Raw genomic sequence first — 22053 nt, 5'->3', positions numbered from 1 at the left:
TCTTTTCAAGGTTTCCCAAAAGTTACTGTTGAGTTTGTATAATCATGTCTGACGCTTGTTCTAATATCTTCAAATGTGAGACATTCCCTTTTGACGCACTGCAAATGCGCATACTTATTGCGTGTCGTGAAAGAGAACAGCATGTTCTCGATCTACTCATTTGTATGTGTATCACGAACTTTCAACCGATGACATGGAGCCACGCACATATCAATACATGCCATCAGTTTGGTGAGCAGGCCACGTGCCCCCGACAGGTATTATGTGCGTACACCCTAGGTCTAAAGAAGCACGCCTCCATCCAATGAGATGGTAGATGGTAGAAAAGGTAGCACTTGAACGCAACTGCGTGTAATCCAATAAAATTTATAATGTTTGTAACGAAAAGTGGAAAGTGAAACAGCGTATGGTAGTTGTAAGCCCTGCGGAACAAAAGGGCAATTGTTACCTGGCGCAATTGGTGTTCTCGCGCTTCATACCGTTTCACCGAAATCCATTTCGACTGTGACTGGCCTAGGATTGAGTTGATTCGGACTTTGAATTCCGAGCAGCGAGTACAACGTTGACTCCGACCACGACTGAAAGAGACATAGCGCAGACCCGAAACAAATTCCGGTGGAGTCGGTCTCAGTGACAACACCAATCTGTCTAGATAACAATCCACTCTGATGGTCACATAAGAGCCAACATAGGGCGTGTATTTTGGTAACGAGACAGCAAAAGGTGCTTGTCTAGAATTTTCCACTAACTTGATAGGCGGCTGTTTACGTTCTCAATCGACACAAAAAGCATAAACAGCACATCTTCGGAGTCGGCACAACCTCTAACGTCTACATTGGAGTCATCGTCGTAGAGCCAGGTAGTCTCCACCAGCCACGCGAGCATGACTGTCGGCTGCCTTCACGTGCTCCGCCAACCTCTGCCATTCCTCCAGGTCAACCTCTCGCAACGTCTGGGCTGCTCTTGCCCCGAGGATGGTCTTCCCGCCCTGGACTGAGCAGTCATCGTTAGTTACAATGGTCTAGAGGCACAAATTAGTCCCACCCGGATGTCCCGTCAGGTCGGCGGCACGTTGTCGCGGCTGGGATCTACTCACCGCGATGTCTCGATTATTGAGCATCGGCAGCTCTTCTCGAATGCATTTTCCGTAACGCGCCGCTGCCGAGTTCTTTCAGAAGATATCGCGTTCGTGCGTTGTGCCACACGTCCACGAACTTTTTCAGACATGATAGGCATAGCTTTTTTGTGGGTTTCCTCATTTCTTGTGCCCCCGAAGGTCATGCGGTTTCCACTAGCTCCTGCTTTCAATACAGCCGCTGCGACCATGACTCTCTCGTGAAGCTTTTCTTTCCGACGGTGACGGACTTCTGTCTGGCCTGGATTCCACTTCCACCCAACCTCCATTGCCACGTCCAGACAACGTTCAAAGAATCTATTTCGCTCTGACTCAGTGACAACCTGGCTGATTACGGAGCAGTTTCCCACTCCACCCAGTCAAACATGAGTCGGGCTGTGTTAATTGATTATTCCCTTCCTCTCAAGCTACCACTTTTGAGCTTCTTCTTGCACTCCAGCCGAGGTGCTTTACTCCCCGTCAGCAGGTCGATGAGGCAATTTTCTGGTCCTGCTCCGCTACACCGAACTGAGCTGTACTGAATTACACTGGGCGCTGGCCTGAGCAGTGCAGGGCAGCACTGTCTCTGTCTATCTCTCTGTGGCTGCCGGCTGACAATCTTGCCGACATTTCTGGGCTGGGCTGGGCCGGGCCGTGTTTTCTCTGGCAGCGGCTGTGACGCGGCGCAGACGAGCTGCGGCGATACAGCTGGACGATGCGGCCGACGACGTCCCGCCGCCGCGGCCTCGCGACGCTCAGAGCCCACAGATCGATCAGCTCTCAGCGCCGCTCCTCGCCAGAGTATTGGCTGTTCGGGCCTCTTTAGCGAGCACGCTCGGCTGGTTATGTCGCAACTGCATGGACACCGGTTCCTTTTACATTGGAGCGCTCTTGCTGCGTGTCCAAAAACCCTGTCAGCGGATGAAATGGTTCTCATAAATAACGTGTTCATTGCCACAGACAACCGATGGAACTGCAATTTTTTCGTAGATAAGCTATCACATCGCCAAATCATCCCATTTGTACGCAAACATTGACATCCTTTTCAGTACGATCGGTGCAGTGCCGGTCACCGGAAATATGTGGGAGCAGCCGCTTTGTCACATATAACTAAATACATGATACAGTGCGCTAGTTTTATCTTTCAAGGACCAGACTGGCCTCCCGCCGATAAGCTAGTTTTTAGCTAACCCTGTTCAGTATTTCTGATGATTGGGACTGAAAGGCGTGTCGACGGCCGCCAAGGTCGTTTTCGCTCATGGTAAAGGAAATCTTGTACTTATTAGCTAACCGCTCAACTTGGACAGGAAATAACGGACAGCGGTCACTTTAAGTCACAATAAATTTGAGCTGCATTGGTTCTTCGAATGTTTATCGAACATAAGTCTGTTAAACATACCGTACCCTTTGGAAGGCAGTACTACTTTGACAGTATCTGCGCGGGTATTGTTTGGTTCACCGTCTACCGGGGTCTCCAAACCCAGCATCAAATTTCTCCATATTTCTCCATATCTATGCATATATGGAGAAATAGTTCTGACGACGTTGCCCGGATGGGTTGCATTAATTATTCTAGAATGCGTGATTGCTTGAATATGCAGTTACTGTGTTGGCCTTGTTTGCGTGAGAATATTACATAGATGCATTATTGCACACATACAACCATTCCGTCTCTATGCGATTTCCAGTATGAATCAACATAACAACGCATGTAACGTGATTGCAGCGGCGTGATTATCAGCAATGGGAATAAGGCACTACAATAAATAAGGCGCAAAGTAGGCGCAGCAAGAAAACGCTGTTGGACATGACATATCTGCGTTAAGACTCTGTAATTCATAAGCTCCCGCAACTCTGCCACGTGTCCCGTTCTCTTGCCCTCAGGCGTGTCGCACGGTAACCCGTTCGCCAAGAGGCTGTATGACGACCTGCTTAGCAACTACAACCGACTGATACGGCCCGTGGGCAACAACACCGAGAAGCTCACCGTTTGGCTCAAGCTCAAGCTGTCGCAGCTCATCGATGTGGTGAGGCTTCAACCCGGGTGTGTGCGGTGCACCGTGGCGGCGGTCAAACTCGTATCTCGGCACAGCAAGACGCAATGAGGTGCAAACTCAGCTCACCAAACAGCGGGAGCACAACCTTATGGATTCTATGGTGTGGTGAAGTTCACTGAGACCCGTTTGCTCGATACACAACTCCTGGGTAAAAGAAAGCTCGCAGCTGAAGATAGCTCATCAATAAGGGCTATAAATAAGGTGCCTATTTTCGCTTTTCTTTGAGTCACAATTTACATCCTGCCAGCCTGTCCCGGCCCGATGATCAATATCGCTGCAACAGCGTTGACAGAGCACCAACTATTGGAACTAGCCCGCCTCCCGTGACGCCGCAGTATGGTCCCACGTAAAACGGGCCAACTGGCAATGCTTCATGAACATTGGATGGGCTATATTTTGATATATTGTCAGGCGTTTTAGTGAGTTTCTGGACGCTGCCAGTGCTCCAAATCATTCTGCGCGGCTCGTTTCGGCTTTAATTGGGATCATAGCCGTGACGTTTCCACTGTTTTTAAAAGGAACATGCTCATATTCCGGCATGAGCTTGTCCGCAAGTCCCTCCTTCACGACACCCTGTTGACTGTTGTCAAGGAAATTTCTCCGATGCTTACTGGCGCGGGATGGCTCAGTTCTGATGTCACGTTCTCATTTCCAGAATCTCAAGAGTCAGATCATGACTACAAACGTTTGGGTGGAACAGGTAAGCGTAAGGCTCATTGGATGCGACTTGTGACACACTAGGTGTGGGTAGTGGGTCCCCGAAATAGATTATCTGACAAGTGAAGATGTCGAAGCATACCGGAATCCTTGCCTGCCGGAGCACCACGGCTGCACAAGGCAAACATTACTACTGCCTGGCGGCCCGAATTCAGTAAGACTTGGCATCGCAGATGTCGGGGACAACGCCGCCGTTTGTGTAGCCCGTCACGATGTCGGGGACAAGACCGCCGTTTGTGTAGCCCGTCACGACGTCGGGGACATGACCGCCGTTTGTGTAGCCCGTCACGATGTCGGGGACATGACCGCCGTTTGTGTAGCCCGTCACGATGTCGGGGACATGACCGCCGTTTGCGTAGCCCGTCACGATTCCATGCCGACGTATCTAACGCAGTCACTGACTAGCGGTCTTTGAAATGCGAGTCACTGACGCCGTATTGCTGACTCCCAGTTCAGGAGGGGTCTCGCCCCATTCACCATCCCACACTCAGTTGCATGCCAGACACGAACGCGCGCGCCCGCGGAGGAGCGCGACAACTCTTTCTTTCCACAGCCGTGCCGATCTCAGCAGCCGGCCGCCAGCCCCGCTCCGTTCCGGGCCTCCGGGGCGGACCTGGGTAGCAGGCCGAGATCGTGCCACAGCGGCTCTCCGCATTGTCTCGACCTCTGGGGGGGGGGGGGGGGGGGGCAGCGGGAGCAGGTCGGCAGCGGGCACGGCCAGGTAACGGCCGTCAGCAAGCAGAGCGATGTCGCCGGCCCCCAACCCTGGGGAGGGGAGGGCGGAACACGGCCAGGTAACGGCCATCAGCAAGCAGAACGGTGTCGCCGGCCACCTACCCTGGGGAGGGGGAGGGCGGTACACGGCCAGGTAACGGCCGTCAGCAAGCAGAGAGATGTCGCCGGCCCGCTACCCTGGGGAGGGGAGGGCGGTACACGGCCAGGTAACGGCCGTCAGCAAGCAGAGCGGTGTCGCCGGCCCCCTACCCTGGGGAGGGGGAGGGCGGTACACGGCCAGGTAACGGCCGTCAGCAAGCAGAGAGATGTCGCCGGCCCGCTACCCTGGGGAAGGGAGGGCGGTACACGGCCAGGTAACGGCCGTCAGCAAGCAGAGCGGTGTCGCCGGCCCCATACCCTGGGAGGGGGGGGGGGGGACGGCGGTACAGGTGTGCGCTCACCTGTTTTAGCACGTGCGCTTAGACGGGACACGTCGCGTGAAAGCAGGAATCAAACATTGCGATCACGGAGGGGCGTCGGTGTGACACAGCAGAAACGAGGGCGTGTCTGACAGCTGCGAGATCAAGCAGCTCGCGCCTCCAACGCATAATTGACTTCTCCGATGACAGAGGTTAGATGGATCGCGGGCCACTCCTGCAGAGAGCTGGTCATCCTCACAAGACACGGATCAACGAATGATGCCGCGGACCAGCAGAAAGCAGACTTTTACGAAAAATTAAACGAGCCGACTGTTCGGTAGCGCAGCCTCACCTTTGCTAGTTTGCTCGCTTACCGGAGAACATTGAGGACAAAAAATGTCCACTAACTGTTTTCCGTAATGTTAAAGATACGCTCTCACGCTCAAATAACAGAAAAATCCGCTATAACTGACTGCCGCTTTAGCTGATATAGCCGCTATAGCCGCTATAACCGCTATAGCTGAGTATTCGGATTCGCGTTACTCCAATAGATCCGTACATATTTAAATCTTGTGAATCATAAAATTGCATCAGCGAATCATAAAAAGGAGATTCGGCTCACGTCGACGGAATCAAATCGCAGTAATCAAATGGAATTTGGAAAGCCATCATTTTAACATGGAACTAAACACATTCAGAATGGGCCACGAGGAGACGGTTCCGGGCTGGAGTTGACTGAATCCAAGTAGTGAAGCCGACATCGCATCGCACCTTCCCTCACTTCTCGTCAACTTCAGTTCTGCCAACTCACCGCAGTTGTGTGCTGCTTTGTCGGAACGGTCAGCTAAGACTGCCACGATAACGTGCCGAGCTCCGGTCTGTGCGGACAGAGCCCGCCTGTGGCCGTACCCAGGCCGCCCTGCAGCGGAACCCTCTCCGGTCTGTGCAGACAGAGCCCGCCTGTGGCCGTACCCGGGCCGCCCTGCAGCGGAACCCTCTGACGCGGCCGCGCCATGTCGACAGAAATGGATGGACTACAAGCTCCGGTGGAACCCAGAGGACTATGGCGGAGTGGACAAGCTGTACGTGCCCTCCGAGCACATCTGGCTGCCTGATATCGTGCTGTTTAACAAGTGAGGACCCTGCGCTGGCGGCGATATCGCGCGCGCATTCATTAGGGCTCTTGGCGTCTGGTTGAACAAAGCGAGGTCATCACATCAACAGCGACCCCCAAACATGGAACGCCGTCTGGTACCGCAAATTGCACTTCAGCTAGACACCCTCACTGGCAAATTGCTTTGATGCTGTGCTGTTGTTGCCTACATCGCAGCGGGTAATGAGAAAGCCGCAACGTTTAACTGGCGCCCGGCCGGGCGTTTGAGAGAACCGCGTCCGGCCAAGGGGAAGTTGACTTCCCTCCATCCCCTTACATTTCCAACTGCATGACGTCCTGCCAGAGAAGAAAGATAATGCTGTGAACATCTTGTCAAATCATGAAGAATCCACACAATTGTTCGACCTTGGGTCAACGCTGAGATTCACAGAGTCCACGAAAGGTGAAAAACTGCAGTTCTGATAGATTCAGTTAAAACATATGTTAACACATCAAGACGGATATTAAAGGCACAGAAGTAAGCGTTATGACTGTGGGTTGTCCTTCCGAACATTTGTGTTCTACTGCAAGGTCCATGTTAGGTCAGGCTGCCATTCGAAATTGGTCTGTCAGTAGTCTACAAAAACGATACGTTTTTGTCTTCTTTCACAATGTGCTTCTGACTAAGCTTATTTCATTAGGTGCAGCTGTGGGAAAAAAGTATCCCGGACACAAAAATAACAAATTGGGCTGACTTACAGGTCAGCTTGAGTCAATTCAGGGCAAATTTATAAAAAATCCAACTAAAAACTTTTGATGTACCAACCGGTCGTAGGTGACTATTATAACGTTTTTCCGTGGTCAGAGATCGCGTGTTATACATTTGCAGGTAGTCAAAATGGTATAGCTATTGTATGCATTATATAAGGTCTCTTTGATGCTTGGTCTCAGTTTTATTTATATTTATATATAGCGGTCACACTCATATTTATGACCTACTGAGAACAGGCACTTAAGTACGTGCAATGGTACGCCATCAGCGTCACAAACACAATGCAAAGGTGCTTACAAGCATCACACTCATTCACCTAGCCCGCCGCTAGTGACATTAGAGGCCATTGAAATTGAATGAACTCATATGAGCATGCAAGCCCTCACATGGCCTATCGTGCTCTCATTATGTATTACAATGACACCACAAAATGCTCCCAGTGAAGCATTTGAATTATGCGCCTAAAATTGCCTAAAAACTGGCTATTTTGACCTCCGCATGTGTTGTGTAAAAGGCATGCATTGAGGTAAACCTAACCTGGGCCAAGGTCATGCGCTCTGTGGTAATACGGTGGTTGCACGCGTGAGCTAGTATTCTTTTCCTTGCAAAAATCCACAAAACTGCAAACAATGCCTAAAAACTTGCATAATTTATCAGAAAACAACACAAATTGACCTCTCATCAGCCCACTCACCTTGCCCGTTTCAAAAAGCTTGAAAGATCCAAAGTGTGCATTTTCTTATGTTCGATTGCTGTAGTCAGTTTGATAATGGAAAATAACCCACAAAAAAGTAACGCGAGGTTGATTTTTTTGGGAATGACATCTTTAACCTGACCTTGGTCCCGGACTTTAGTAGATCAAAACTCGAATTGGCACAAAATATATGAAATTGATACATGAAAAGATATTAAAAAATGTGGTGTTGCTGCGTTCGTACGTTATTGACCTGTGTTCTAAAACGCTGAAGCGAAGTCGCCTTCCCCAAGGTTGGGCACGTGCTATTTTTTCTTCCTCTTGCTCCATTACAAGTGCATTGATGCCGTGTTGTGATGTTAGCGGCCTATTCTTACTAAACTACTTACCTACTACTCTTGCTCAACCAGCAGCTACACTTTGTTGGTTGCAGTGGGGGCATCAGGACATGCTTATTGCTTTACTTGCCTGTGGTATGTGACCTTTGTGGTGTGTAGGAGTAGAAATATATGAGCTATTCTGTATGATGGTTTCAGCTGTCAGACGCCCACTAATCAGTTGTAGGCAAATAGGCTGTAAATAGCAGTTAAAGAAAATGTTCCACATTTGAAGGTAATGAAGCAAGTACCAGGTGTGATGAAAGAAGTTCACTTATAACAGTGGGTACACTTTTAAGTAGAAAAGACTGTTTTCGACAACACGATCTATCTGGTCGGTAAATATGCTGCTCGATAAGTCATTATTTCGTTACGTCATTGCACCTGGAACGGCATTGATTGAAAGCCAGTTGACGGCCGTTGTATCTGTAAATCGTACTCATGAACACCAGATACGAACGACTCAACTATTTCATATTACTTGGCTTTGACCACCACATGGTTTATGGAACGGCACGATCCGAATGACGTCCTCATGACGTCATGAATGTCAAGGGGACCTTGAAATACTCTCCCCGAAATAGTTTCCACATCTTCGCGGGCGTAAAGCTAAGTAGCTAGAGTCGTTTAGGCTTTAAGAAAGGCAGGACTGTGAACTGCAGCGAATGATCTTCAACATGGCTATTTTGATTAAAAACCCCATAAACATGCGGAACACTTCCTTTAAACTTTGTTTTGGTTGCATTGGTGGTTTCAAAGCATGCTGAATGTTTTCCATTGACTATGCCGTAAAACGTTTAATAAATGTGGAAACAAAAATGTGTTAGCCGTTCTGTGTGACTTGCGTAACTTCGTGGTTGAGAACCTATGAGTCATGGCCCAGTAACAACCAGTATTTAAGGTACAGTGTTTTCCAAAGAGCCAATGAAATCCAGAACCGTGGATTACTATAGACCAGAGGGAACCAGGATCTGGGGCTTAGCCTTTTGGAAGAATCAGTGGAACCAGGATTCAGGATTTTGTTTTGTCGAAGCAAGTGGCGGGAATCAGGAACCAGCACTGGCAACCATACCTATGTCTGAGTTAGGGATTGATTTAACCCCTCCCCCGAAGGTTATTCCAGAATAAGTTCGAATTACACAGCGTAGCCACACCAAACTTTGCAGACCTGTTAGCAATTGAATAGCGGATCTTTGGGCATAAAAATAGACAGAACTCGCATGGTCGCGAATCGAGAGCAGGTCAAAGTCAGGCCAGGGCTGTTAGCAAAAGCAATTCCAAGGGAATCGTTCATTCTGATCCCCGACCTTGAAGTATTGTGCAAAGTCATGTTACTTGAAGCGGTTCCTCAGACAAGTAGCAAATTTTTCGGTTCTATTATTGGCAGACGCAACAACGGGCTCCTGCCTCGAATTTTCTCCCATTCGTACTATGCCGGAAATTACTTATTATGCCGGGACTTACTTATATGCCGGAAATTACTTATTATGCTGGGACCTACTTATTATGCCGGAAATTACTTATTATACCAGGACTTACTTATTATGCCCGCAAATTACTTATTATGCCGGAAATTACTTATTATGCCGGGACTTACTTATTATGCCGGACTTGCTTGTTATACCGGAAATTCCCGATCGCCAGTGTAACAGGAGGCATTGATTTTTGATTTATGAACGTTATTCTGTGTCTTAAATATAGTGCGAAAATAGGAATCGTTCCTAGCGGTGCTCATGGTCGCCGCTTGACGGGAGGGCGACGCGGGGTCATGAACATTGCTGGAAACATCGATAATTTTCATAACATATTTGAATAATAGCTCGACTTTTTCGTTTGACTAATTCCTCCAGGAATAGTAGAGGTCAGCTATTTCTAGCATGATAAATAATGAAGGTTGTGTATTTTCTAGATCCATGATATATGCAACTTTTTGACCTTAAAAAACAAGGAACACCGAAAAATGCTCCGTTAGGCTATCGTCAATATTATTGATGTTACGCTGGCGTTATGCGCTGGTACAGCGTATTGGTTCTGCTTCGTGCCCACGTCAAAGCCAAAAAATGCAGACATCAAAGTGCAAAAAGCAAGCGGGTGTTGAATCAAAAGAGCATACAACCATCATCCACGCATACAGCGAAATTGTTTTAGTCTGTGCAATCCGCTCAAGAACATAAGGCTGTAAGTTGCTAAATGTATTTGCGAGGAACATTTTGCACATATATAAGACAAAAACAATAGCTAAGACAATAGTAAAAGCCCCATTTGTCGTAGAAAAGAACAGCAGAATACAGATATAGATGCCTTGATATTTTGGCAACGCATCGATACCCGCATTCTGTCGTTTTCTTTCTGCCAGGAAAAAGGCTACTACTACTGCCTTATCGGTGGACATAAAGCTATGTTAGTCGGCGGAGAATATCTACCAGGACAGCGGACAGACCCACGCGTTTCACCCATGGGTGGCTAGTATGCCGTGGCAAGTATCGCTCGTGCATCACCTACTCTCACGGGGGTGAGCAGCACAGACATTTTATACCTTTGCCACTCAAGGATGCTCTGTACAGCGGCCTTGTCACACCGAGTACAACAAACATATCTGCTAACATGTTTGTGTGCAAATTCAAGCTAACATGTTTGCTAACCATTCGGTGTGCGTGGCGTCTCTTGCCACACAATTCGCCCAGAGCTGAATCCTTCAGCAGTGCCACAGTATGCAGGGCCGCGTGCCAACCGTGGGTCAGCACAACGTGCCAACTACGGATCAACACACTCCTGTTCATGCAGTGCGGACGGCAACTACGAGGTGACACTGATGACCAAGGCGACGCTTCGGTACGACGGTCTGGTGGTCTGGAAGCCGCCGGCCATCTACAAGTCCTCCTGCGAGATCGACGTCGAGTGGTTTCCCTTCGACGAGCAGAGCTGCGTCATGAAGTTCGGCAGCTGGACCTACGACGGCTTCCAGGTGAGTGGCCACGTCTGCGTCCTCGTGGAGCGGTGACAGGCCCACGACAACGCCGTTGATATTGTTCGATCTGGGCATGACATTCTCGGCACACACTGGCGACGTTATGCGACGATGTATCGTTAGCTCTTTGGCCGCAGTCAGAGCTCAGGCATAGCCCATCGCAGTCTGCTGTGGTCACGCTGGTAAACGGCCCTGCAATACCGCTGATACGGTAGTGTATCACTGTTAATGCAGCGAGCAACAGTACGCAACTAGGCCAGCTGCAAGAGCTTCTAAACCTCGTAGTCAGAGTTATTTTTGGACGATAGAAGCGCGACGACATAAATGATGCCCTGTCAGAACTTCAGTGACTTCAGTAATGCATATAAAGTGGTACCACGGCCTCACTCAACCAAAGAGATTTCGATGAACCCAGAACCTGGGTAAATCGCTCGCGACTTTATTAACAGGCATGACACTCACCACCGCAACACAAGGCATTCCGATTGGTCAGCGACTACTCCCATACCATCCTAGAATCGAATACGAATGTATCACATGCGTTCGAGCGGGAAGACCCCCGTAAGGCTTTCCAAAATAGCCTGGAATCGATGCAGTGCAGCCGCGTCACACTTTGCATAGCTGTAAGCAACTGAATACACTATCTTTGCATAGCTGTAAGCAACTGAATACACTATCTTTTCGCATACAACATAAGACATCCCTAGTATTTTTGCTGACGCATGGCAGGTCAAACTCAGCCCATGGGTGTCGGCGAGGAAAATTACTAGGAAACCCGCTTCACAAGTCCAGATCAAGATCAAATTGGCAGGTCAAGGTCAAAATAAAAAAATATCTTACTGCTAGAAAAATTTCCTTATTAGGTAGCTTTTGACGCTTACTTCGAATTCCTTGCATCACAGCGATGACAAAATATATGTTTTCATTTCTACGTTGAGGTCAGAGTGGTGGTGGCGGTGGGAGGGGGGGGGGGGGGCGCTGGCCTTAAATGACCTCGATCACCCTTTTGCTTTGAGGAGCATGACGCATATGATAGCACTTGACGTCGTTTGTATATCCAAATATCCAAATAATCCCAGAGGGTGTTAATTTTTACTTTCTAGTGGTCAGATAAAGTTACTGGGTTCATGTGGACATCAGGGACATTTTGCTTTTGACTGGTTTCTAGATTAAGCTTGGTTGCGTAAATAACTCTGAGAGCACCTGGATAATGGTCTCGAGCTTGACTTTGTTTGGCCTTGTCTTATCCAAAGTTTTATAGGACCTCAAAATGTGACGCAAGTTTGTTCACATAAAGCCCCACCGATCCTTTGAATTTGATGTCCCTAACTCGCTTAGAGTTAGAGACCTCAAGAGGCAAACTGACCCTCCCCCACCGCACCTGAGCGCGGCGCGGTGAGCCGACCACTCGGGCGTGTGTTAGTGTTCCGTCGTGATTGCCTTCAATGACCTGCCGCTAGCCCTCCGTGCACTGGGTCCATCACGCTTTAAGACCGAGGTGCAAAACTACATGGCGAGGAGCCAGCTAGGCACTGACTTGGCGACGGAATCGTTCACTTATGTTGTCCCACGTGTGACTGAGTATCTGCACTGAATTGTTCGAAAGTGTTAGCATCTGAGCACACTGTTTATTAGTTATATTCTTAATAGTCAAACTCATATGAACCAATACAAATCCAAACGCCGTTTGTTCTGGGCTTATTATTCACCGCGATTAACATCATGGTTAGTTATGACCAAAATAGAGAAGATCGATGTAAATATGCTGTTGCTGCATAAATGCATTCATTGACCTCACAGTACGATGAATACGCAAGCTGCGGGACGGAAAGAGATTACATTAAGCAGACTGCAGACGCGCTTGCTTTTTGTTGCCCTCCAAACGTGCCGAAAAAAGGATTTAGGCCACTGCGCCACTCCACACATGCCGCAGATGACGTCACTAGTCTGCACAGGTGACACGATTTTTCTACTCCGACCACCGGGTTTGACCGGGTTTCTTCCCACGCGTGTGTTGATCAAAGAACACGGGCATCGCGTCTTCTGCAATTGTTCCCACAGGGGGAGATCTGTTGCCTTCTTCACCCCGCATTTGCCTGAATAATTGACTTCACGAAACATCACGCCGAAAACCTCGGCAGGTTACTGCAAGGAAACCAAAAGCTTCCTGGTTTGGGGGAATTATCAGGTCTCGGCGCCCCGCCCGATCATCTTAACGATGCTCCAATTGTCGCTGCCTTTCCAATAACCCCAAACTCCAGGACTCTAATGGCCAACTGACGGAAAAATTAGGTGTCATCTTATGTGGTCACTTCTAATCGCTTTCGATAATGCAATATTTGGCATCCAGAGCTATGGTCCTCGTTATCAGTATAGATATCCGAGATAGAATGAGTAAAACGCGCCTAAACTGATCAAGTGACACACGTTTGGCAGCGCTGCTAACCGCGTCATCTCACAGGCTTTGCGTGGTCCCACATGTTCAACCGCTCGTGTGTGTGAAAAGGGATGAGGTTGTAAACATTTCATCCTGCTGGGTGACATCCCACTTGCCACGTGATCACCAAAGGCACGTTATGATCTCTAATATCTTTTGTCCCCGCCCCTTCACAACGCGTTCACCGAGTGAGTGCGGTTTGCCCCAGGTGGACCTGAAACACATGGAACAAAAGGCAGGGAGCAACATAGTGGATGTCGGCATTGACCTCAAGGAGTACTACATGAGCGTCGAGTGGGACATCCTGGAGATACCAGCTAAGCGGAACGAAGAGCTCTATGTCCAGATTCCATATCCAGGTATGGCCTTTGTCGAATCGGGGAGCACTTGTGATAAAGTATCCGGCAATAGACCCTGTTAGAAAGAGAGATAAAGCGAATAATTATTCTCCTGGTGCAACCTCTCTTAGGATGGGAAGAACCTATGGGCAGTAATTACCTTGGTAGCGTAGCGTCTCTAGAACGGTCGCCTTCCTTCTTCTTCAGGCCTTATGCTAACGTGGGCTAGCAACGAAGCGATAAAGCTCCCTTACAAGAAGATTTTCTGCCCGTTTTTTCACTGGCACATTGTTAAACGGTTCTGGCGCCTAATGGCTGACAGCTCTTTCAAATTGGTCAGTCTTAAGTGCATCAGCGGATGGCGTGCACGGACAGTTTTGGAAAGAGGAGTGTCATTGTCATCGAACACTTGGCATTTCGACGATATCATGAAACAAATGCATTAATGGGAATGTTGCACAGTTGAAGATATTGAAGCAAGCATTGTGTATGATGAATTAAGCTTACTTTTAACAGCTGACATACTTTTACGGAGGAAAAGACTGCTCTTGACTACACGATTTCTCTATTTAGTAAATATGTTCCTCAATACGTCATCGTTTGGTTGCTTCATGGAACGTTTGTATGGCAGCCCTCATTTTTAGTCCATTGATCTCCCGAGAGATGGCAGCACGGACTGGAAGTGTTCACTAGGCCAAACATGGCAGTGTGCTTGCTTTATGGCCCCTTCTCATGATATTATTGCGTATTTATCCGTGATTTTAAGATGATCGCTTGTATTCACATGGCAGATTATAGTGCTATTCTAAAGTTATTCTATTGGAAATCTTAGTTTCGTAATTGCTTGTATTCGCATCCTAGATTTTACCGCTATTCTTGAGTTATTATGTTACAAACCTTATTTTCGTAATAACTAGAAAGAAGGTAAAACTTTTTTATTGAGTAACACGAAACGCAAATCATGCTAGAAATCCGATCCGCTTATCCCCTTTTTGCTTAATCCTGTATCCTCCTAACGCCCGCTTGTCCGGGGCAGGCTGCATAAGTCAGTCACAAGTGGGACGAGAGGTCGCTGGGGAGTGGTACCCCGACGAGGCGCCCAGCGCACACTCCGGAGGGTCCCTGCGCGGGCTGATGCTCGGCGGTGGGCCTCTCAGGCGCATGCTATCCTGCCTCACCGTTATCCATTCTCCTCCATCCTATAGCCCTGAAATGATCATTTCTAGTCGAAGGAGCTCTAATCCAAACAACCAACCATGTTAGAGTCTGGCTTAGCTTGCATAAAACTGGTCGGGAGTCAATTGACTGCCGTTGTACTTGCTTACGCGCTCGAAATCGTGCTCACGAACACCGAATATAAAAGACTCGTTAACTTCTTCTTTCTTGATCCAGAACGCAGCCTGGCCAGCAGAATGACAGGATTTGAATGACGCTGTTATGACATCATGGATACCTGGGCAACCTTAAAATAGCCGGCACGAAATGATCAGCACATCTTCTTGTGCATGAAGCTCAACAACTAGAGGGTCTCAGGCTTAAAGACGAGCACTGACTCTGAGCTGCACATAACTTCTCTAAGATGGCTATTTCAGTTCAAAACCCCCTAGAGATACGGAATATTCCCTTGAATGGATAACCGAAACCCCTGGGCAGCCGTCTGTGTGCCTCCCCTGTACGTCCACGTAGTTATCTATGCCGTGATCTTACGGAGGCGCACACGTCTGGGAAGGGATCACAGACGGCGCGCAGGATCGCAGAGCTCCACTGAAGGCGCTCATAGGTAACTGTCCGATGGAAGTTTAAATCCTAAACACGGGTGAGTGTGCCCTTGGTTTTACAGCACTTTAGGATCCTGTCTACCTGATCCATAACTTAACTCATATTTGGCAAAGTGCTTGGTCAGCGAGGTCCCTAACAGGTCGCCAGGTTCTCATGAACAAACCTTGATTACTTGGTCTTAGCCTGGTACCAGCACTGCATGATGGGTGTAAAATGTAACATGACATATATGGCAATAGAGACGTCAGCTTCATTTCGAATACCATTTCTTTGCAGTTGCACAGTGGAAAATATCCTTTGTGTGCTAGTTGCAGGTTTAACTTTTTTCTTAGGACCTATTTCCATTGCTGCGCGGCACCATGACTGTTTGATGGTTTTTAACAGCTGTGGCACTGCACCCCGCTGAGTGTGGGCCATGCTTTATCTTCGATGATGCAGCTTCGAACCTTCGTCGAAGGTTGCCTACCGCCAGACGAACATGATCATCTAAATCCCGCGGTCTGCTTTCTTCAGACATCACCTTCAACCTGACGATGCGGCGGAAGACACTGTTCTACACCGTCAACCTCATCATACCCTGCGTCGGCATTTCCTTTCTGACCATCCTCGTGTTCTACCTGCCGTCCGACTCGGGTGAGAAAGTCACGCTCTGCATCTCGATCCTGCTCTCCCTCACTGTGTTCTTCCTGCTGCTGGCCGAGATTATCCCTCCCACCTCCCTGGCCGTCCCCTTGCTCGGCAAGTACCTGCTCTTCACCATGATCCTGGTCACGCTGTCCATCTGCGTCACCGTCGGCGTCCTGAACGTCCACTTCAGGTGAGCCGGCGGCATCACCTGCCCCGTTGCATGAGCCGTGGGAGGAGCACGGACGAGCAGCCTTCGTGGTGCGGCAATAAGGGTGCACGCCTTTCATGTTGACTGTTAGCTGCTGATGCTGCGCTCACGGGCGACGTCTGAACAAACCCAAAACATGTGTGGAAAGCTAACCAAGTAGAATGTTCGCAGAATGGTATTAGCTGAATAGTATTAGCCTTGTTCCTTCGAGAAAACCAGGAGAATGGAGATATAGTTGGGTTGATATTTCGGCAACATGCCTTCATCGAAACAATAGCAGAAGTTCAATTGCTTATCCTGTTATCAGTGTTGTCAGCAGCAATATGTTCATTATGCTGCATTGAGTGTACCACATTTGCGACAGATTCCACGTGGTTCTTTTTCTCCCGAGATATCAGCCAACTATATTTACATTCTCCTGGTATTCCTTGAGGAATAAGGTGTAGGAAAACGTAGCGCGCACCCCCCCCCCCCCCCTGGCTCGTCCAAAAACCGACTGGCGCCTGTGAGCGTAGGGTCCCTGCTGCCGCCTCAGCGGCCGACCCTTGACCCCCGGCGAATCGGGAGACCCGTGGTCACGTGACACCTCCCGGCACCCAGTCAGATGTAGAGCTCGGAAGACAGCGAGAGCGAGGACGCACACCCCGCACAATCACACCACATAAGGCTGATACTGCTGTCTAAACCAAGCATCGGATATGAAGAAGCAAGCTCACTTACATCAGTCGGTATACTCTTCAGTAAGAAAGACCGCTCTAAGACATGAAGAGATAAAGATATCCGGCCAACAAAGAGCCACAAGGGATCATCGAGGTTGGCCTACCTCAGGTTGCGCACACATCCTCAAAACTAATCACCTGACCTACATAAATGTAGCTACGAGTGACATCTTTAGAGAGATAAAACTTATCCAAACGGTTTTTGAATGTTGCTAGAAATGGACTTTCTACAACTTCGTGTCAGCCCATTCCAATGGTTCATTACTCCTTGCCTAAATGACATCTGCCTCTTCATGGCTCTACTCCTGCGTTTTGCTAAAGGAAGCTGGTTTCCTCTATGTCTTGGCCTAATTTCCGGTGCTCCATGTAGATCTACCCTGTCTATCCCCTTCATAATCTTGTGTATCTCGATCAGGTCCCTCTAAGTATGCGACATTTCAGTAAATACAGCTCCAAGACCTTAATCCTATCGTTATATTCTACGCTGCCAACCCTATCTATCACCCCATTTGCTTTTCGCTGTACCCCTTCCAGTCTATCTATATATTTTTGGAAGCATGTGACCAAGTCTGTACACTCTAGACAACATGATTTTTCCGTTTAGTAAGCGTGCTGCTCAACATGAGCTTATGAGAGTCGAGTTGCTGAAATAACTTTCGAGTCGTCCTGGAAAATCCACCGAAAGTTCAGTACCGATTGCGTACGATATTGAATACATTTGGATTTTCAACGTCAGATCAGCTCATTAAGCTGTGACATTATCAATGAAATTTGGCACGGTGATGTTTGCCTCGACATACAGGAGTTCACGGTTCCTTTAATGCATTGATTGTTTTGATGTAATTATTCACTGTTTTCACTGTTGGTCAATCATGGTCAGTCGTAATGTACGAGGTCATCAAAGGCGCAGCCCAGGGATGGGGCTCTTTGCGCTAAAGCCTCGTCAGGTCCGAGCGCAGTTTTTCACCACGGCGCTGCTGAATATCACTCCGGAATCTGGTGATCCGGATTTTGCTTTAAATATCATAGGCTCGACCATGGACAGCAGCATGTAGAGCCCAGCAGTCGTAATTTGTTAACAGGACTAGCTGATAGCCGAGTGAATATGCGAGGTAGGCAACTGAAACAACTGTTTCAGGCACCGGAGCAAACCAATATTAATAGCTCATTGAAAGCCGCCGCAAATTCTGGCTGCTCCCGTGGAGGCAACATCATATTCACCAAAACAGGCCACGTATCAGCAAGCTACAGGTGTGCAGCCCAGATGATTTGTGACGCACATTTTGGGTAAATCTAAGTCGGTAAAACGTGCACAGTTTATATCCAACTAATGTCATGTGAATCGGATAGACCAAAACTAATAACCAATGAGGGGCAGATTGGCCAGGAGTGACCCTGAGTTAAACTGATTTTGACCCTTTTTGTTAATATTATGACTTCATATGACGCATAAAAACACACTGTTTCTTTTGTGCCAGATTCGAAGGCATACAGCTGTTTTTACATGTGCTGCACGGCCCTGAATTCGTCCAAGTATTTTAATGATTTTGAAGGAACATTGCACGACCTGTGGCGTCATCAGCCACGTGACGCATATCACCTTACAACTGGGGGGGGGGGGGGGGGGGAGATTAAAAGTGCGGACCACCATCTGAATTTCCCAACTCGAACAAAAATGCTGGGGCACAAATGGTTAAGGTAGTTCCCTCAGGGTGGTCGCACTTAGATGTCCCAGGCAGCGCTGGGTTAAACGTGACATAATGCTTGCATTTTATGTTATCCTTATTTCACCAAAGTTTCCTTTACTCTGGAACACAGCTAATCACTTTACTCGAAATGTGGTTCTTTCCCTTGTTCAGAATATAGTGTCAGCTCAAATTTCGCCCCTAAAGGTTGGAAGACATCTGTCAAAAAAAATTAAGAAAAACGATGAGCTCTCGCCATGAAAGAGAGGAGGTCGATGCGACCCCCCGAGGGTTTTTGAGGATATCTCTTTATCGATCGCGCCAAAATTTCCATTAGCCTGAAGGAAAGTCCTTGCTTCTGTTTAAGACGTCAAAAGCTTGTCTCCAGCTGCTCTGATTTCTAGGCTATAGCGGGTTTTTAGGAACACTGTACGGCGATCCACAGTCGTGGCGGGCAGCGCCCGGCAACCAACGGATTTGCCGATCGCGCGCGGCGGGCCGACACTATCACATCGACGGGAGCCTTCATCATAAGTATATACTCAAAACACAAAATAACATGTTTGAAAGCTCAGAATTAAACAAGGAGCACGACTATGTAACTTTGATGCGGCCGTGTGACGTGGTTCCGCACGTTTTGACTATGAAGCTGGAAAGTGCGATTTCCAGGAAAAATTGACTTTTGACCTCGCATAATGGGGTCCAATTATTGACCTGGCAACATAACACTAAAGAAACAGTAGCCGATGGTGGCATCGTACCCCTTCCCCCAGATATCAGTGTGCGTTGTAAAGACGGACGACGGAAGGTGAGGGAAAGTGCTGATGTCTATCAAGTCTTGAAGACACACAAATTCCCCATCTTTCAAAGATCTTACGCGATTTGCTGTTAATAGATAGCACTGCTTCTATTACTGAATCTCATTGTCTGTTCGGGGTGATTTCGCAAGTAATTGATGACCCGATGAGGCTCGGCGATTTCAGATACTGGTTTAAACTTAATGGATATATAGTACCAATTTTGTGTCCTAGTAAACCGGGCGTAGCTGGGATTAGCTTCGACGATCATTTGTCACCAGCAGACCATCTCTCTCCGAAAGCCGCCCGCGGCGCACCATACATCACTCTGCACGCCGCCAGGACTACGGCGACCCAGAGCCGCGGGCAAATTGCAGCGCACCGCCGCACCGCGCAGGTTGTGTGCCGGCCCTCGGCTCGCCGATCAGCTGTCTGCCGGTCGCCTGGCAACGGTCGGGGCGTGACAAGCGGCCGGTGACCGCAGCAGCGGGGCGGACAGGGGTCCCAGGTGCCGCCCCTCCGTGTCGACCGACGCGCTGCGCTCAGTCCCCGCGTCGTCGTCCCGCGCCGCGTCGGTAATAAAGGCAGGCGTAATTGTCGCCGCGCTGGCAGCTGCCGCCGCCGGCGCGGCCAGAGCGGCGGCTGCCGGAGGTCCGTCGGGCCCACTCGGCGGCCGGTCCCGGCAGCTGCCAGCCGCTGAATTAGACAGATGGGGGGCCGATCGGCGCCGCCGGCCGCCGGCGGGGCGGGACCGCTGGCGCCGCTCGCGACGAGCTCCAGCGCTGACATCGGCGCACCGGAGATGGACGACCCGCTTCACCGTCGGCTTGCTCAAGTGGTTCGTAGAGCTCGGCGCATTTATATATGTATATATATATATATATATATATATATATATATATATATATATATATATATATATACATATATATATATCCCTCTCTCACACACGCTGTTTTGCAATGTGTCAGTCGATCGGTGAGTGGAGCTACGTATCGTTTGGAGAGGGCTGCTATGCCACAAAGTTTAAGCTGCCCCAATAGCGTGAGAGTTCGATGCTAAGAGCAATGGGGAGGGGCAGGAGACATTCTGAGCCCAATCCTTCCGAAGTACGGCTTTTGGCCCCGCAATACTTTTCACGACGTCCGTGAGTTGCGGTCACATTTTATCACATCCACGTCATTTTGAATAGCGTATGCACCCAAAAGGAGCGCCGGATAGACCTTCCCATGTAGATCAGATGCATGGGGAGGTAATTATGTTGTACAAGGTAAAGACAGGTGGTATGATACCAGAGTGCTCTAGAATCCGAGGCCGAGTAAAAGGCCTTTTCAGGAGTATGTTTCTTGCCCATTACATGCTCCCGCACCCGACCATATTTTTGCAGCATCTGATTGCAGAACAACAAAGATGAAAGTTTCAATAACCGAAATGAATGAATAGCAACTGAGCAATACCAATATGTCTTGTTTCTTATCTTCATACCATGGTTAGCGGAATACAAAGGCGGAGGGTGCAAAAAGGGATATTCGCTGCCCTTAATCAGACTTCCTTCCGTGCGCTGTGTAGCGCCATCTACCGAGACACGGGCGAGCCTGTAAGTTGGGAGAGCCATCTATGGGCCAGCAGTATAACTGGTGCCATGCTGCTGATGGTCTCGCAGCGATGACATACCCGCCAGAATGCGGTGAGCTGCTCAGTCCGGGCGATCCCAAGCCAACATGTTTTTAAGAAGGACTATGTTTCCTATTCAGTTGGAAGTGGGATGGGGTGGGGCCTTCAGCCACAACTTAGACTGCAGCCCCCCAACTTTGAGAAGAAAGTGGGCTTATTGCGAGGAGAAACCCGTTTGTTGGCATCTTTTGCTGGAAGGATCATTTTTCACTGATCATCTTTAAACCCTTCTTACGAAAATACGCACCTTTTCTTGATGGCAGCCAACTGGATGATGGAAATCACAATCTATCGTAAGTTGTTCATCATGAAACGCCGTGACACGTACTAAATATTACCAGCACACTGTGATCGTGCCCACTGGTCATAAGAGTTCGGGGCGTATGGTTTTCCGCATTACACCCTTTGGCAGCAGCGTTCCGCACTTGGGCCTTCGTCTGCGGACATCACAATCCTCCAGGAAAGGGGAAGGGACAGGGAGTCGAGACTTGGCAACCCCCTGTCAACATTGTAGATGCCAAAGATGCTCGTAATGTTCCAATTAAGCGGAAGACCAAGCAAATGGTTGGTTGGAGGGCTACTCGAGATGTATCTTGGATCGGCTAGGGCTAGAATAAAACCGAAGCCGCCGAGGCGCCAACGCTTTTCAGCCTGCTATGATTGTCATTAGGTCTGAGACGCATGAAGAGTTCGTGGGGAAGTCTCCAGAGATGGCCGCTTTGGCAAGATGTGTAACCCAATATCGAATACAAAATATCGTAGAAAGATACTGGTACTTGAAATATCGAAGCACAGAATGTCAAAAGTCTAATACGTAAATGAGAAACGATTGAATAGGAAAGCACTGATAAAACAAAGCGTGAC

The 22053-nt window shown here is 48.7% G+C and overlaps 1 protein-coding gene across 2 annotated transcripts in view; it reads left to right on the top strand.

Annotated features, from left to right (window-relative positions):
• Nucleotides 1-22053, top strand: part of LOC119101588 (acetylcholine receptor subunit beta-like 2) — a 48783-nt gene that overhangs the window by 13222 nt on the left and 13508 nt on the right. For both annotated transcript variants that reach the window (XM_037224937.1, XM_037224936.1), the window contains exons 2-7: nucleotides 2999-3141; nucleotides 3827-3871; nucleotides 6045-6154; nucleotides 10742-10922; nucleotides 13571-13721; nucleotides 15993-16296. In XM_037224937.1, the coding sequence (XP_037080832.1) occupies nucleotides 2999-3141; nucleotides 3827-3871; nucleotides 6045-6154; nucleotides 10742-10922; nucleotides 13571-13721; nucleotides 15993-16296 (934 nt within the window). The remainder of the gene's footprint in view (nucleotides 1-2998; nucleotides 3142-3826; nucleotides 3872-6044; nucleotides 6155-10741; nucleotides 10923-13570; nucleotides 13722-15992; nucleotides 16297-22053) is intronic.

The sequence above is a fragment of the Pollicipes pollicipes genome, unplaced genomic scaffold (assembly GCF_011947565.3).
Source record: "Pollicipes pollicipes isolate AB1234 unplaced genomic scaffold, Ppol_2.1 Scaffold_4881;HRSCAF=5763_pilon_pilon_pilon, whole genome shotgun sequence".
NCBI classification, from domain to species: Eukaryota; Metazoa; Arthropoda; class Thecostraca; order Pollicipedomorpha; family Pollicipedidae; genus Pollicipes; species Pollicipes pollicipes.
Note: the sequence above shows the minus strand (reverse complement) of the source record. Positions and strands in the feature narration are given on the sequence as shown.